This window comes from Camelus ferus, chromosome 19, assembly GCF_009834535.1.
Source record: "Camelus ferus isolate YT-003-E chromosome 19, BCGSAC_Cfer_1.0, whole genome shotgun sequence".
Taxonomy (NCBI): Eukaryota; Metazoa; Chordata; class Mammalia; order Artiodactyla; family Camelidae; genus Camelus; species Camelus ferus.
In genome coordinates this window covers 38,046,752-38,065,216 of record NC_045714.1, presented here as the reverse complement: position 1 = coordinate 38,065,216, position 18,465 = coordinate 38,046,752, and the positions used below count along the sequence as shown (strand labels likewise).

General features: G+C 45.3%; 1 protein-coding gene across 1 annotated transcript in view; it reads right to left on the bottom strand.

Annotated features, from left to right (window-relative positions):
- MMP24 (matrix metallopeptidase 24) overlaps positions 1-14,077 on the bottom strand; it is a 42,223-nt gene extending 28,146 nt beyond the window's left edge. The window contains exon 1 of the mRNA XM_032462172.1: positions 13,719-14,077. Coding sequence (XP_032318063.1) covers positions 13,719-13,943 — 225 coding nt within the window. The 5' untranslated portion in view covers positions 13,944-14,077. The remainder of the gene's footprint in view (positions 1-13,718) is intronic.
- Positions 14,078-18,465: the final 4,388 nt, after the last annotated feature.

Below are 18,465 nucleotides of genomic sequence, written 5' to 3'. Positions count from 1 at the left end.
CACCTCCTTTGGTAAACCTCCCTCAACTCTCCATGGCAAGCTAGCGGGCACCCTCTTCACCCCTGCAGTGCCTTACTTCTCTAGCACTCTAATCGCAACTACCTCAGTGCCTCGTACCTGTTGGTGGATATGTTTTCCCCACTAGATTGTGTTCCCAAGGAGCAAGGACTGTCATATTTATTTTTGTATCTGCTACAGTACTTAGAACAGCAGCTGGCACAATAGATAATCACTGGATGAATGAATGAATGAACAGTTGGTCTAGGAGGTACTGTCTGGATACCAAGGAAGGGATTTCATCTTGAGACGGTTTAATGAGTAATACACATGAAAGCACCAAGCATAATCCTTGGAATCTATCAGAGGCTGAAAAAACTGCTGAAATCCAACCTATTGTGGTTTGACTTCTTTGCTTGATGAGGCAATAGGCTCCATTGTCCCATCTGAAAAAAGATACAGCCCACTAAAGGAAGAAAAAACCCGATTCAGTTTTAAACATCTTTCATCTTTTTACACCTGGATCCATTAATCAATCACCAGCCGCGTCAGAAGTCTAACCTTTAAAGCTCAGTTAACCAACTCTAAGCTGTCTGTCACCCTTTAAGTGCTGAAAGAGGTGTAAACCCAGAGGAAAGTGAGAAAAATCTCAGCGTTGGGAGCAGGGACCAAAATAGCCTGGCTGAACTACAAATGTAGCGATCACAGACGGCACAGCGTGATTGGTCCGCTGGCCAGAAGGCGGGATTTTGGTTCCCGAGAAGACAAATCCTAGACGTTCAGTAGAGTGGCAGGCAAAGGAGAGAGCAGAGAACGAAGAGAATAAAAGGGGCCGAAGAGGGAAGAGAGCGGCAGACAGCAGAGGCGGTGGTGAGATTAGAAGTGTCAATGGAGGCGGCAAGAAGCAGATCAACTGGTGGTGCTGCGTTTGCTCTTGGAAAACAGAGCCGGCCATGGGGGAGGGGAGAGATGGATCAGTTAAATAAGCGTGGTGTCCCGGGTTGGGGGAGGGGGTGTTCAGGAGCATTGCATCTGGTCGGGTGTGAGCCCAAACCAGACTGTATAGGCCTGGAGAAAGAGCGGGAGAATGATTAGGGTCAAGTGTTCGGTCAGAAATGCAGTGGATCACAAGGTATTGTCAGAAAGGCCAGAGGTGAAGTCCACAAAGAAGGGAGAGGCAGGCAGGTGTCAAATTTGGAAGCATGGTCTGGAGTGAGGAAGAAAGAATAAAGATCCTGATCAAAGCATACAGGTAGCTGAGATCTTAATCTCAGGCGATGATGTAACAGGAACAAGGCACTGACCTCAACATGCAGAGGAGGTCCAAGTCCAGTTCTAGACATTGTGTATGTGGAGGGACAGTGACAAACCAGAGCAAGACCAAAGGAGAGTGGCCAGGAGAGTGAGGGAGCCACTCATAGGCACCATGTCCCACGAGGAAAGATGAGGGATGTTTAGACTGGAGAAGGGAGGGCTGCGGGGGACATGACTATCTTCAGAAAGCCAAATGGCTATGGAAGAAGGAGATTTATTCTGGTCAGCACAGAGGGCCAAACTAAGACCAGGACACAGATCTTGATTCATTATAAGAAGCAACTTTTAAACAGAGATGCTCTAATTGTAATAATAAGGATAATAGCTACTATTTTAGAACACCTACTATTTACCTGGCATTGTGCTAGGCACTCTAGAATGCAACGACCCCACCAGGTAGGAATTATGATCCCCAATTTGCAGATGAAGAAACTGAGGTTCAGAGAGGTTAAGTAATCATCCAAAGCCACAAAGCTAATAAGTGGCAGGATTCAAATCCAGTTATATCTGAAGCCAGACATTCCACACTGTCAGACCACTGGATAGGCATCCCTTTCCCCTCCTAGGACTTTCAGTACCTCACAGTCCTACAGAGCAGTGTCTTATCTCAGATCGCTGTGAGCTCAATGCCCTTCTGCTTCGATTCCTACACCAGTCTGTGGCGCCATCACCTTCCCAGTTATCAAACCAGAAGCTTCTTAGGGCCCACATCTCCTCCCTCTCCTTGGCCCACATTGTCTTTTGCCAAAGAACCCTTGGTTCTGTCTCCTAAACATCAAATCTGTTCTGTCTATTCATTCAGTAAGCATTAGAGGACCTACTACTATGTCCCGGGCACTGTGTGCCAGGTTCTGGGAAATAAACCTAGAACAAAACCACTGTCATTACTTTCTAGCTACCGTCTACTGCACGAGCCATGTAGTGATATGTGCTATGAAAAATAAAGTAGGTTAAGGAGAGAGAGAGTGGTGGGACAACAATTTTATAGAGAATGGTCAGGGAAAGTCTCTCTCTGTGGAAATGACATTTGAGCAAGAGACCTCAAGGAGGTGAGAGAGTTCCAAGAAGAGGGAATAGAAAGTGTAAACACCCCGAGGCAGCTTCTAGGGCTTTCCACCATGAGCTTTTGAGGGAGGGATAAACGAGGGGTATTAGTCAAGGTACTGAGTTTCAGTTACACAAGATTAATAAATCCTAGTGCTCTACTGTACAGCATAGTGCCTATAGTTAACAACACTGCATTATATGCTGAAAACATCTGCTAAAAGGGCAGATCTGAAGTATCCTTAGCATAAGATAACGATGATGATGATAACAGAAATAAAGAGGGCAGAAGAAAAATTTTGGAGGGAGTGGATTTGTTTATGGCATAGATTGGGGTGATGGTTTCACAGGTGTATTCTTATCTCCAAACTAATTAAGTTGTGCACATTAAATACGTGCAGCTTTTTGTATGTCAGTTATACCTCAATGAAGTCGTTTAAAAAAAAAAACAAGAAGCTTTGTGATGTGGCCCCTGACTACTTCTGCAGCCTCTTTTCCTATTCACCACCTAACGGTCCTTGTTCTAGGGTGTTCTAATTCTTCCGGACCCTGGCATCCATAGTTCTTCTATCCAGATCATGCTCCTCTCACTTTCTCTGGGGAAGCCTTCCTTGACCTCTTAACTCAGAGTTCCTCCTACATCCCTGGTCAGCACCCACTCTTCTCCTTCTCACAATTCCTATCACACAGAGTTGTAATCACATGTGGAATTACTTGTCTCCTTTCCTACACAAGGTATACAAAGACTACACAATGCCCTATGGTGGGGCCCATAGAAGAAGTCTGTCTTCTTCACCCATTGTCTCCCCACACCTTGCACAGGGCCCAGCATAGATACCTATTTAATGAATGAAAATGAGTTGAAGGGTTCAGGGAGAGGGTGAGTGGTCACTGGTGGGAACTTGCTGCAGAACGGGGTTTCTTAACCTCAGCACTATTGATATTTTGGGCCAGATAATTCTGTCATGGGGTAGGGGGGCTGTCCTGTGCATCGTAGGACATTTAGCAGCATCCTGGCTCCTACAACTAGATGCCAGCAGCACCATCCCCTCAGTTGTGACAACCAGAAATGTCTCCAGACATCGCTGAAAAGTTCCCTTCAGGGTGGGCAGAATTGTCCCATGTTGAAAACCACTAATATAAAGGAATTCCCATTTAGGGCTGCCTTGAATATTCTCTAAGGGTCTTTGCAACCCTAAATTCTACCTTTTAGGGGAAGCACTAGGCATTGAGTCAATATCCCCCAGGATGAGGCTCAGAAGGAGAGTTGCTTTCCTCTTCTGAGCTGGTGGACATGAATAGGCATCTCGTGGGGTGTGGCGAGCAGTGAGCGAGGCAGCTGGAGAGGACATTTAGGGTCATGGTTAAGAGTGGATGCTCTGGAGACACACCATGCCGGAGTCAAATCCTAGTTCTCCCATTTACTTGTTACCTGATCTTAGGCAAATTATTCAGCCTCTCTATTGTTCACTTCAAGCTTCATCTGCATCATGTCATTAGCATGTGCCCTATGGAGTGCTTGTGAAGATGAAATAACATAATATATGGTATTAAGTCCTCAGTGAAAGATAGCAATAATAATGACTTGTTTTTCTGATAGATGACAAACAACCCTAAACCCCTCTCTGCACCTCAGCCCCAAATACTGAGGCTGTGTTTCACAGTGTGCAGTCCTTGTGCACCACGGGCTGTCAGTGTCACATCATCCAAGGAGCTTGTTAAAAGTACATATTCCCAAACCTGAATCTAGACCTACTATATCAGACCCTCTGAGGTTGGGAACTGGGAATCTGTGCTTTTAAAAATGAGCTCCTAAGGTGATTCGGTTGTCTACTAAAGTCTGAGAACCACTGCAGTAGGGAACACTAGGAGTAATGACCTGTGCTGTGAGAGAAAGGTCATGTTATGTTCGGTATCACCCTTGATTTACTAGGACAGGAGGCGTGTTGCCCATTTAGGAAAGCCTTCTATTCAAGTTGGCTCATGAGCCAGCCCCTGCACTCTGTGCCTCAGCTCTGCTCTCATCGCTGGGTCCTCCACCTGCCTACCTCCTTGGTCGGTCCTAACTTTTGCAAATGGTCCATCAACAGCTACAACCCCAACATTGAGATTCCATCACATCATTGCACACTGGCATCAAGCGTGGCCTAAGATCATCCTTCCCTTTTCATTGCCATGTTAGTTCTGTCCTTACAAGTGGGTTTTGGCCTCAGTTTCCCTGTCTGGCACTCATATCCTAAACTGAGATTGTGAGGACCCTAATCTGTTTCTTAGGACCTCAGATTCCCTCCCTGCCTGGTTCTCAGTGTCCTCCAGAGAGTGAGACTCTAGTCCTACACACCTGGGAGCTCGGTGGGGTTGTATCTAAAAAGACAGGTCAGTTGGGACCAAGATGCCACCACATGCCAAGTATTACTTAATGCTGCTTCCAGCTGAGTGTCCTTGGGCAAATGACCTGACTTCTCTAGGCCATCATTTTTCTTCATCTGTTACTAAAAGAAAGGTTTTTAGGAGGATTCAGTGAGATGATACACTGTAATAGCTAAAATAATGGGCCTTCAAAGATGTCTACATCCTAATCCCCCAAACCTGCAACTCTGTTACCTTATGTGGCAAAGGAGACTTTAAGATGTGATTAAGTTAAGGATCTTCAGGTGGGGAGATTATCCTGGATCATCCAGGTGGGCTCAATGTAATCACAAGGGTCCTTTTAAGAGAGAGGAAGGTGGGTCAGCATCAGAGAAGATGTAAAGACAAGAGCAGATGTCAGAATAATGTTATTGTTGAAAGGAGGCCACAAGCCAAGGAATGTGGGCAGCCTCTAGAAGGTACCGACAAGGTACCGATTCTCCCCTGGAACCTCCAGAAATAATGCAGCTCGGCCGACATCTTGATTTTAGTCCCACTAAGTCCCATTTCAAACTTCAGACTGTCAGATAATAATAAGATATGATAAATTTCAGAACTGTAGGACAATACTTTTGTGCTGTAATAAACCACTAAGTTGGTGGTAATTTGGAGCAATAAGAAACTGATAGATGCATGTAAAGCATTGAACAGATCCCCGCACATAGCAAGTGTTCTTGCGATGTTATTGCCTATATTCTTGCTTCCACACTCTCCAGCAATACGTTGACTGCTGCCTTTGGCCGTTGATTCCTGACCAAATCATTGTGTGTCTTTTGTGACTCCTCAGAGGTTAGCCTTATGACTGTGGCAGTTCCTCCACCTCCTGTTCCACCAAACCCCTGCTTCCTCCACTACCCACACAACAGAGGTCCAGCCTTGATCCTGGGCCCACCTGAGTTATAACTAATTTTTTAAAACTTCAAACTTGGAAGGCTTAACCATACAGGTATCTAGAAAATGCACTTGTCAACAAATACTTAGAGATCATCTAATTTAACATGCTTGTTTTGAGAAAGAGAAAAATAAAACTCGGGGTGAAATGACTTATCCAAAAGTCACAGAGCAAATTGGTGGAGGAGCTGAAAACGGTGGCTAGTGTCCTTGCCTCCTAGGGAGGGTTCCCTCTGTCATGCTACAGCCGCCACATGGTTTGCCTCCAAATGCTGTCTTTTTTTCCCACTTACAGCCAATCTAAAAAGGGCCATCAGGATCGCCCACAATACCCAACTTAGCTTCTTGACAAACACCTTAATGGCACTGCGTTGCCTCTTGGCTGCCACCAGCTCTTGAGTGGGTGGTAAGTGCACTAGCGGGAATTCCCTGGCGCTCAGCACAAGGTCCTTGGCCCACTCCCAGGAGGCCACCACAAGCCAGACAATCACCAGGCCCAGGGAGGTGGCACATTTGGGGTTTTTGGGTCAGCACTGGGATGCCTGAGTTTTCCAATTCTGGGGAGGCCTCCTCCCAAGGCCAGGAGTGTGGCCACACTCTCATTCACTCTCGGAGAAGCGAGAAGACTTAGTCTTCCTTGCTCTTCCCAGTGCCTTTCTGTCTCCTGGGGCTTGACTTATGATGACTTAAGAAGAGGGAAGAAGGAGGACAAAGACTGTGGTCAGGCCTTAGTTTCTTTTTTAATTTATTTTTATTTATTTATTTTTTAGGCCTTAGTTTCTCAACTGAAACAGGCAGCCAGCTGAACTAGATAACCTTTAAGTAATTATATAAAGTTCTATTACTTTAGCTTAATTGGATTGAGCATGGAGCCGACTGTCTGGTTCCTTGCTGCCAGTCTTAAAGTTCAAGCTCCTTAGCATGGTACTCAACAAGCTTCACAATCTGATGCCAATGCCCCTTTCTAGCCTTAGGCCCTGTCTTGTATGTCCTACCCTCCTTGCCCACCCCAAGTACCCCCTAGTCTACCTACTGATCTACTTGTGTTGCCTGAGCACATCCTGCAACTTCCCTCCTCTATGTGCCTGTTTTCCACTCCCTCTCCCTAGAATGCCTTTCCCACATGGATTCTGGCCTCTCCCAGATGAATTATTAGCTGTCTTTCAAAATGCAACCTGAATGCCACTTTAGCAGGGAGGCCTATCCAGGGTTAAATGGACTTCCTCTGGGCTCCCATTCAATGCACCCCTTGCTTGCGGCATCTTTCATAGTACATTACAAATAGTGGTTTCCACGCCTGTCACTTCCTGGAGCTCTTCCTCATGGAGCTTACAGCCTGGTGGAGGAGACAGATATGGAAAGGCTAAATGTTTCAATTCAATGGTAATAAGTAGAATGAACGAAAAGGAGAAGATCCAGGGAAAGAAAGTGGATGATGGGAGATCTAGGCTGTGATGTCAAGGATGGCCTCCTGGAGGATGTGACATCTCAGCTGAGATCTGTGCATGAGCAGAGGAGGTGAAGGTAAAGGTCAAAGAATGAGCACCCCAGGAAAAGAATATCTTACTGAATTCCTGAGGTGATAAGGAGCCTGCATGTTAGAAAAAGAGGAAGAAGGCCAGGGCATTTGGAGTTTACTGAGAAGGTGGTATGCAAGGAAGTGGAGAGGCAGGAGGGACTCAATCACACAGGGCCTCGGAGGCCTTATTAAGCAGCCTGTTAGGTGCTGGGTACAAGGGGTCTCATTATACTATTCATTCTATTTTCGTGTGTGTTTGAAAATTTTCCATAATAAAAATGAAAAGAAGTAGCCATAGTGTAGTAATATTAGTTTAGCCTTTATCCTAAAAGCCATTTTAAGCAAGGTGAGGGTGGGAGTCACATGATCATATATTTTTTTTGTTTAAAATAATTTTTACTAAATATTTCAAACATTTAGAAAGGCACAAAAATAATTTTTAAAAAATCTTTGGATGATCACCAACCAGCTTTGTTAAATCTTGGCTTTTGCCATATTTGCTTCAGATATAACTGACCCCTGTGTAGATTTATTTTTAAAAGGTCACTCTGGCTGCTGCAGGAGGAAGGATTAGAGGCGGGCAGGAGAGGCTAATCGGGTGGGAAGTTTCTGAGATCCAGATGAGACATGATGGAAGTTTCCACTAAAGGGGAGGCAGTGGTGGTAGAGAGAAGCGGCCACAGGGAAGATCTGTTCAGGATGTGGAACTGCTGGGGTTGGAGGCAGATTCTACTGAGGCAGGTGAAGAGAGGAGGTGGGGAAGGATGGCTCTTTCTGGCCCAGCGCTTTTGGGGCAGAAAGAACGGTGTGCATGTGAGTGTTTGTGATACAGAAGGAAGTTTTTAAATTACTGCTAACAAAGTTGTTAGTAACTATGCCTTGCTTTTCTCTACCTACTTTGTTATAACAACATGTACACTCTTTGAGAAAATATTATCTTTTATTATGTGGCTTTGCCATTATCCTATGTACCTATATATCATCAAAGCCTAGTTCCAAGTTGCCCATTAAAACCAATCCATAGAGTAATAATAAAGAAAAACCAGGGAGGGACTGGAACAAAATCAATCCTGAGATCCAGTGAAACCAAATGATTTGTTCCCAAATTGCTCAGCTAGGGAGGACCAGAGCTGGGATGCAGAACTTTGATCTGCACACTAAAACAGATACACAGACCTAAGTTGTGTTAAGAAAGCTAACAGGATCTGGGGTGGGGCTGGCAACCAGAACAACTTGGGAACCAGACCTCAGTGCTTCCAGTTCCTCAACATGGCTCCGAGTAGGTCACTTCTTTGCTCAGAAACCTTTCATGACTCCCTTCAAACTTTGGACAAAAGCCAATTTCACAATCTGCTCTCAGCCTCCCTTTCCAGCCTCTTCTCAAACCCTCTTACTGGAAATAGCAATAACTCAAGCTCTCAGGCACATGAAATTCTCTTCTGTTTCCTAAATATGCCCTGCACTTGTGTGGCACTCTGGTTCATGCTTCCCTTCTGTCTGGACTGCTCCAACTCACTGTACTTTGTCCCTTTCCTCCCTCAAAGGTTCATCTTCGATACTCACCTTATTCATAGAGCATTCCCTGACTTCCCCTACCCCGTCTCCTCCTGCTTTGGATCTTCCTCAGACCTTGTTTAAACCTCTAGCATGCATTCATTATTCTTCAAAACAAAGTACTGACTTTTGTGTACCAAGCACTACTAAAAGAAGTTGGTGGGTGTACACAGACAATAAAATCCATTTAAAATATTTATGAAGTATCTAGAATGTGCCAGGCACTGTGCTAAGTCTTGAAGAGACATTGGCTGCAGTCTATTAAGAATTGGTTCCTCTGGTTTTGAGTTTAAACTATACCATATCATAAGGCTATGTACTGCCTAAGATTAATCTCTTTGGTACAATTACAATTTACTTTTCTTTGCTCTAAAACTACCTCTTTCAATGACTAGAGTGGGAGATGCCTGAAAGTGGAAAAGAGTGGCTAAAAGGCTATTACAATAATCCAGAATAGAGCAGTTTAGTGTAGAGGGGAGAGCACTCAGACCAAGAACAGGAAACCCAGCTTCTGGTCCTTGCTTTACTGTTTATTAACTCCATGTGGGTCCCTGGGCAAGATGTGGACAAGTCACATCATCTCTCTCTTTGTCCCTCTATAAAGTGAGGGCAATATCTTCCTTGTCTATGTCATAATGGTGCTGCCAGGATCAAGTAGGGCCACATACACGAAGTGTCTGGAAACTGCAAAGCACTTTACAGATATGAGTCTATTAAAGTGATAGGAAAAACCACAGTAATGATAAGAGAGAATGAATTAAAAATACAGCAGACTAGGCTTAGGTTAGATAAAAGGAAGGACTTCCTAACAGAATTTTCTTTTTTCAGACAAGAATGAAAATATATTGGAGGGCATGATCAGTTTGAAATATATTTTTGGCTTGGGAATCTGTCAGTGCTTTTTAATAGACCTATCCCACCCCTAGACTCATTTAGCGCTCCGACTTTCTTGACTACAGGTGCAAACTGAAGAACGGTCTCCATCTGCCCAGAATAGATCCCTTAAAACCAGTCTAGAGAGCAGGACTCCATTAAGTCCGAGGTCCTGGAGTCACGCTCACTCACTCGTGTGGCCTGTGCTGATTGGCTTGTCTCTTTCTGCCTATACTGACCTTCCTCAGAATCCAATTGGGAGTTAGGAGGGCCAAAAAATCTATTTGTGGGGCATTCTACTCAGCTCATAATAAGAGAAAGAGATGCTTTAAATAAACCAAACACAGGAAGCCAATTAGAGAATCAGTGGGATCCCCCAATGTGCAAAACACAAAAGAAAGACTCAACAAAGCACAGGAGAAAACAAACTGAATGAATTTTTTTTTTGGCTTTGTCTTTTGGTAATGAAAGATCAGAGATTTGAAATCAATAGGCAAAGATAGTGAAGATGCTTTCAACTAAGGAGTCAGGAGACCAGAGAAAAGTTCTAGTTCTGAATCACCTACTATCAGGCTTAGTGACCTTGGGCAACTCACTTAATGGCAATTCAAGAAGATCTGTTAAATCTGTGTGTTTACTTGGTGATCTCTAAGGTCATGACCACCTCTCAATTCCTCTCTATTGTATGTCACTACCACTAGATGACAGCCTACCTAAAGAATTATGAAAGAACTCAAGGGTGTAATTGTGGAACCACTGCCAAAAGGAATAACCCCTATTTTCACTGAAGGAAGGGCAGGTGGGCAATGAGTCTTATCCCTAAGACAGGTTTTAGAAGGCATCTTGAGACCACATGCCCATAAGCTTCTATTTCAGATTCATGTAACTTTCGGCATAAAGGATAAAGAGTAGAATCATTGATTGCTTATTGAGTAATTAACAATGAGCACTGAGAGCTGGGGATTGTGCTGGATCTAAAAACATAAAGTGCTTTGGTAAAGGAAGGTCTTTTCCTTTCCCCAAATAATATCTAAGTATTAAAAAAAATTAAATAATGAACTGGCTGGAGCTGCCTCAAAGTGCTTCCCTGAGAAGAGAGAAATAAATGACAAGAGAACTCAGGGAAATTTTCCTAGAGAAGCAGGGCTTGAGCTGGAAGTTTAAGGAAAGGAAGCAGATGGATGGGTGGAGGTATAGATGTAAACAGCATGTGGAAATGTCCAGGGAAGCATGAGAAGCTTGTCTTAGGATAAAGGAGAGACAAGCTTCTCTGAGTAAGGATCTGTATGGATGAGCAGTGGGAAAGACAGCCTTCTCATGAGGAGGTTGAGTGGAGTCCTACTCCAGAGGCCTTAAAAGACAGAAAGAATAGTAAGCAACATTATCTGCTGGTTGAAAAGCAACAGTAATTCCTATAAGGTTTCAATCATGTGATCCACATGATAATATTCAATGAAGGGATAATAATCTGCAAATTGCTTAGAGAAGCAGTGCATATAATTATCTTTTGGAACGTGTTGGACAGTATATTAGAAACTGAAGATAGAGTCATCATGGACAGTTGAGGGTGATGCTTTTATCAGGGCCTGGGAGCTCAGAGATAGAAAACAATAGAAGGAAATAAACAATAGAAGGCAATAAATAAATAGATGAAAATAAATAAATAGATGGAGCTGGTCACTTCTCTAAATGAAAGGAGATTAAGAGTGCAGGGGGCCCCAAGAGACCATGCTGGGGCTTGTCTGATTTAAATTTTTTATAAGTGATCCAGAAGAAGTAGAGCAAAGTGAAAATTTCAGGACTGCAGATCATATTAAGCCCTTTCAGGTAGGGAGATGCTGCCAAAGGGGAGAGAAAGAGAGAGAGAGGGAGCTAAAGGAAGGTACTGAGTGGGATGCAAAAACGGCAGATAAACGTCAACGTGGGGAAATGTAAGGTAATGATGCACTCCAGTAAAAATAATCCACGGAGAGAGTGTTGTGTTGCAGGCTATTAGTTCTGGCCCAGGAAAGGGATTGGGGAGCTACTGCAGATTGTTTCCTAAAGGCAGTGTCCTAATGTGGTGGGGTCAGGAAGGCTGACAAAGGGATAGGCAGAAGCAGGAAGGGACCTGAAAACCAAAGAGGAAATCATCCTCCTTTGTGTAAGACTACAAGGTCCCACATATGGGGACAATAATCAGGTTTATATCTATCGAAAGTTAGGTTCCAAGGATATCTAGAATACATCAACTAAAATGACCCAGAGGATGAATGTGGCTATTCTAAAGGTGACCTATTATAAGGGGGAAACTTAAGTACGAAAAGACGAAGGCTAAGGGAGGTGGAATAATCAAAGCCTATAAAACTGATAAGGAAAGTGGGTACCACGACCTTCTCTCCAAATCCTAACATATTCAACAGAATAGCCTCTTTTAATGCCTGAAATATCATAGGAATAAAAGGGTTTCAGAGTTGAGATCATCTAGCCCAATCTCTATATTAGAGATGGTAAAATTCAGGCTTAGAGAGGGCAAGGAAATGGCCCAAGGTCACAGAAGCCACTAGGAGCCAAGGTAGGATTAGAAGTCCAGGCCTCCTAAATCCAAGGCTAGGGTCTTCCCACCTCACCTTGTATACTCAGGAAGACTAAAGGAATCCAGATTTTTATAGGGTGTAAACTCATGAGACGCATTACTCTGAGATGACATAAAACTGAAAACACAAACAGGCTAGGGAAAGTTTTCACTAAAAGTCAACAGCAATTATATGACCTTTGGAAGACAACTACCCATAGGACTAAAGAGACCTTCTACACACCCTAATTCTGGAGGAACGTGTACCCCTTTGAGAGCCTGAAGAAATCCAGGGATTCTCTCCTAGAAAAACACATTTGCACACACAAACACAATTTTGCACAAGATTTCAGACCCCCCGAGTCCCATGCTCAAGTAAGAATCCCTGTACTGGCAGATTCTTCAGAACAAACAGACTGTCTACTTCAACAAACACACTCCATGTCTTAGGTTAACCAAGGCAATTGCTCTGATATTCTTTAGTGAAAACCACCGTCCCAACATCACTTGTCAGAATCATAGGCTGGTAGGTTGGAAGAGATCAGAAAAATTACCTCGTCCAACTGTCCCCACCCTTGTGTGAGATAGAATAATGTCATAGTTAAATATGGGGAGACTAGAGTCAGCTTGCCTAGGTTAGAGTCCCAACTCCATCACTCACTAGCTGTGTGACCTTGGGCAATCACTTAATTCTCTGAGTCTCTAGCCTCATCTGTAAAATGAGGGAAATCAGTATGATTATCTCATAGAGGAGTTGTGAGGGTTAAATGAGATAATTCATATAAAATTTAGCACCAGGCCTGGCACACAGTGAGTGCTCAGTAAATGCTGGCTGGCATTAGTGTTATTATTATGCTTGTATCCATGCAGGTATTATGCATGTATCCATCCAATCCGCTCCTGGAGCTTTTGCTTGCACATGTCTGTGATGAGCCGCTCACCGCCTCCCAAGCTGGCTGAGCAGCTCAGATTGTTACAAACTTCTTCCTATATTGAGCGAAATGTGCCTTCTTGCAACCCCTACCCCCACCCCTGTTGGCCCTAGTTCTGCCCTGTGGGGCCACGCAGAGCAAGTCTATCCTTCCTCCACGTGACAGCCCTTGAGATATGAAGACAGTGATCGAGTCCTTCCCCCGCCCTCCTTCCCCCCCCCCCCCATCCTCTCCTCTCCAGCTTGAACATCCTCAGTTTCTTCTCCCAACCCACAACAGACTGGCTGCGCTTACTATTTACTCCCAGGCGTTGTACGGTTTCCCTCACACATAGTCATGCAGGCCACACACCCCACCGCCACAACAATTCCGACCCTCCCGCTCCGCCCCACGCCCGCTGCCCCTGTCCGCGGTGCTGAAGCGACTCCGGGGCCCCCGCGGGCCTGGCGCGGCCCTTCCCAGCCCCAGCCCTGGGCCGCTGGCCGAGACCCCAGGCGCGGACCCCGGTGCGACACCTCCGCGCCCCCAGCGGCAAGCGCGGCCCGGACCAGGCCCTGCCCCAGCGCCGCCCCCCGCCCTGCCCGGAGGCCCCGAGCCCGCGCCCCGGCCCAGCCCGGCGCGCCAGCCCCACCTGCCCGGCGAAGGGCGCTTCAGCCTCGGCCGCCCGCGCCGCCCGGTCCCCGGCCCCCGCCGCCGCCGCCGCCGCCGCCGCCGCCGCCCGCGCGGCTCCAGGGAGGCAGCAGAGCGCGGGCAGCAGCAGCAGAAGCCGCCCCGGGGCCCGCCAGCGGCTCCAGCGCCGGGCCCGGCTCGGCGGCAGCGGCCCCGGCGCGGCGCGGCCGCCCCGGCTCTTCGGCATCCCGGCGGCGGGGCCCGGCCGCCCGGCTGCGATGGCGGCGGCGGCGGCGGCGGCTCCGGCCGGGTCCTCCCGCTGCAGCCGCTGCGGAGCCGCCGAGTCACGGCGCCGCGGACACGCGCCCGGCCCGCCTGTCTTCGCCGCCGCCGCCGCCTCGGCCGCCAGCGCGCCCCCGCCTCCGCGCGCCCCGCCCCGGCGGGGGGCGGCCAGGGGCGTGGGGGCAGCACCCGGGCCAGACCCGCGCGGCCAGCGGCTCCCGGCCAGCCTAGGGACACTGGCGGAGGAGCGACGCTGGGGTAGGGGTCGCAGAGGCGAAAAGAACAGCTCTGGAGGCAGGGTCTAAAGGGGTGCAACTGGAGGAGGGGGATCTGAGGGGCAGCCCTGAGGGAGAGGAAAGAAGCTAAATAAATAATCTTGGAGATAGAACCACTCCACGGCTCTGGGGGAGGATATCCATATTTGGGGGCCAAAGCCGAAAGCATAGTCCCAGGGTAGAGGGTCTGGGGGGTGGGGGGGCTGCAGGAGGGGAGCTGAGTCCTGGGAGAGGGTAGTGGGGAGCTGCCCTGGGGTAATAGCGAGGTTGGAGGGAATGAACTAAAGAAATGTCCCTGGAGGAGGGGGTTTGAGAAGGTGGCAGTGGAAAAGGAAGGCAGGGAGGGTGAGAAAGTAAAGAATAAGCCTGAGGGGGTTTGCAGGGGGGCTGGAGACATTGGGTGAAATTAAGGTGAAGCTCATTCTGTCACCACCACCACCCCAGAAGGAGGGACATCAACCAGTTAGAAAGATCATTTTTCACCCAAAACAACCCATATTTATCGAACACTTTCTATATATATGTAGGGCTCTGGGCTACTTGGGGTACAAAAAAAAAAAAAAAAAAAAAAAGGCTGATTCCCTGAAGTGTAGAGGTTTACAGCTTGGTGAGAAAACTAAGTCCAAAGAAACACAGAGAAGCGAATACCAAGTGTTGAAAAGCATACAGGCAGGTGCTCCAGGGGTCAAAGGAGATTTGGGTGGTGGTGGGGAGTCAGGACAGGCATTACTGGAGTTGGAGTTGGGGGTGACTCTAGTTTGGCCTTGAAGGAAAGGCCAGATTGAAGCAAGGGAAGGGGATGGAGAGGGTATGTCAGGTAGGAAGATGAGGGTGTACAAGACGTGGCTGGGACAGTAGACCCATTTCTATGAAGCACAGGTTTCATATAAGAAAGTGCTGGAAGTAGGGAAATGGTGCAAGCCTGTAAGTCTTAGGATAATGAATTTGGGTTCTGTTCTGAAGGGAAATGGGAGTAGTGATGATTGAAGGTTTTTTTGAGCAGGATGGTGTGTGGAAAATGGTATTTTATGATTAGCTGGTAATTTGGAGGTGTGGAAAGGGCTAAGGTTAGATCTATGCTCAAATCTCAATTCTGTTCCAGTTGTATAAAGTGATGCTGAGGCTGCATAAGATTGCTGTAAGAATGAAGTACTTGGTACTTAATAGATGTTCCAAGTTCTCCTCCCAGTGTACAGAATAACGCCAAGAAGAGGCAGAGCAATTAGTTGGGTGATTACTGCAATAGTCTAGGTACAAGGAAATAATGATTACAAAAATAATTAGCATTTATTGAATACCTGCTATGTATCAGGCACTGGGCTAATAAGCCCTGTATTGAATTGTATCTCATTTAATCCTCATAAATAAACTGCATGAAATAGATGTTATTATTATCTCCAATTTAAGATAAGGAGGCAGAAGCTCTGAAAAGGTTTGCCAAATTCACATGATTTATAAGTGGCAGAGCTGAAGCAATCTGACCTCAGAACCCTTTTTTTGGTGGGGGGGATAGGGAGAGGAAAGAGACAGATTTAGGAGACACTGGGCAGAGAAGAAGAGGGAAAGGAGTTTGGAGTATTGGCAAGTCCAGAAAGATGGATGGTAGTGTCTTCACAGAAATGAAGTTGTCATGAGGAGGAACCCCCTTGAGGGAATTGACACAGAGTTTAATTTTAGGCTTGCTGAGGTTGAGATGACCACACGATCCCTGAGATGGCTGTAGCAATGGGTTCCAATGAGGGTGGAGAATAGATATTTTGGAACCATCCAGGTCAATATGATAGTTAAAACTGAAAGACTAGAGTAGAAAAGAGCAGAAGCCTGAGGGCCCCCTGCTGAGACATACATATTTAGTTTAAAAAGCGATCAAAAAGATTGAGGACTCAGGGTTGTGGAGTGTATGGGATGGGGGAGGAGCTTTTCAAGGAGAAGAGTGGTTGGCAGTGTCAGGTAGATCACAGAGACTGGAGACTGCACACACACACACACACACACACACACACACACCATTGAATTGAACAGCTCAGAGTCTAGGAGGGAGGCAGAGACGTAAGCAAGTCATTTTGGTTACATGATAAATTATGACAGAGATGGGAACATAGTGTTGTGGAAACATTGAAGAAAGAGCAACCAATGGCACAAAGTTAGAAGATTTGGGAGAGGGTATATTCCAGAAGGAGGAAATAGTACATTCAAGGAGTGAAAGGGAACAGACTGGACCGAACATCTTAAGGACAAAATCTGTCTTATTCATCTCCTTATTCCTAATGCCAAATGCTCATTGAACTGCTGATGAGGATGCAGGGCTAAAGTGGTTCATGCGCCAGCTACCAAGGATGGTGGTGGTAAGTGGCAGTAGGTAATTGATGAGAAAGAAGGAAGAGGTTGGTACAAGCAAGTGGTTGTTTATAAAATGTAACCCTAAAGCAGATCCCTAGTAGGAAAGGCCTAGAGAGTATTGTGAAACCAGCCCAAGAGGAGGTTTAGAGGGCGTCAGAGTAACACCCTATGATGGAATCACCAAGGTGTTGATTTCTCTTTTCCCTTTTTTTTCCCCATGGAAAAAGCAGTGAATACAGTCAGATATCTGGATTCGATATTGGCTGTCACTAATTTGTAGTGCACCTTTGGGCAAGTCATTTCATCTCTTTGAGCTTTAGTTTCCTTATTTGTAGTAAAACCAATGACCCAGCCCTCTCCACTTCATCAAGAGGACCACATAAATTGTTGGATTCATTTTGTAAATGATATAGTTAACTGAGCAGATGTTAGGAAAAAGTTAGATATTGATAATCTTATAAAGAAGCATTATATCAGTGCCAGAGCTCCCTGTAGGGAAACTGGAACTCTCTCTTCCCTTCATCTTCTCTCTTATCTCTTTATTCACTGAATATTTATTAAATAACTTCTGGGTGCTAGCTGGGCTGGGGATATAAAGAAGATTATAGTTGCTTCCTTTAGACAGTCTATTGGGAAGATAGACACTTAAGTAGCAAGAAGATAATATAATATGTGCTATAAGACAAAAAAGAAAAGTATTAGGGGAGAAGAGATGAGGAAACAACTGTCTAGAGTCGGCAGGAGGTGACATGGGTCTTGAATAACCAGCAGGAATTTGCTATGTAGGGTGGGAAGGGAAATGTGTGTATCAAGGCATGGGTACATATGAATGCCATGCTAAGGAGTTTGGATTTCAAGTTCTAGGCCAGCAGTTCTCAAAATGTGATCCTGACCCTTTTAGAGCATCTGTGAGGTCAAAAGTATTTTCATAATTATACTAAGACATTATTTTTTCTTTTTAACTCTCATTTTCTCATGAGTGGACTGTGTGGTTGTCCCGAGTCTTCATGACATGTCACGACAGACTGCCTTCAGAAGTAGATATGAGAATATAGCTATCTTCTATTAAGTTGGCCTTTAAACAGAGTTTCAAAACTGTAAAACAATACCATTCTTCTTGGAGGGGAGGGTGTAGCTCAGTGGTAGAGTGCGAGATCCTGGGTTCGATCCCCAGTACCTCCATTTAAATAAATAAATAAATAAATAAATAAATAAGTAAACCTACTTACCTCCCCTCCAAAACAAACAAAAGAAAACATTCTTCTTGCTAAATTTTTCTTTTGTTTCGGAAAATATAGTTACTTTTCATAAAAATGTTTTTTATGTTAACATGTTTATTATTGCTATTTTAAATGAATTAATATGTAAATATTTTAAAATTTCTCAGCTTTGATTTCTAGAGTGGTAATTGTCAATAGATATAATCCACATAAATAAAAGCTCTTCGGAGTCCTCAGTAATTTTGAAGAAGGTGAAGGGGATCCTGCGACCCAAAGTTTTGAGAATCCTGTTCTAGGCAGTAGGACATCACTGAAGGGTTTTGAATAAAGGAGTGACATGATAACATTTCAACAAATTATTCAACAAATATTTATCAAACACCTATTATATGCCCGTCACTATTCTAGGTGCTGGGATAGAGCAGTAAACATGTCAAATCAAACTCTCTGCTTTCGTTGAACTTTCACTATACTGGGTGTGACAGACAACAAACAAAATAATATATATAGTATGTTAGTAATTGCTGTTGAGAAAAGCAGGGAACTAGGATGTGAAAGCTGAAAGGTGTGTGTGTGTGTGTGTAATTTTGGATGGGATAGCCAGGCAAGGCCTCAGTAAGAAGGTGTTTTTTCAGTAAAGACCTGAAGGAAC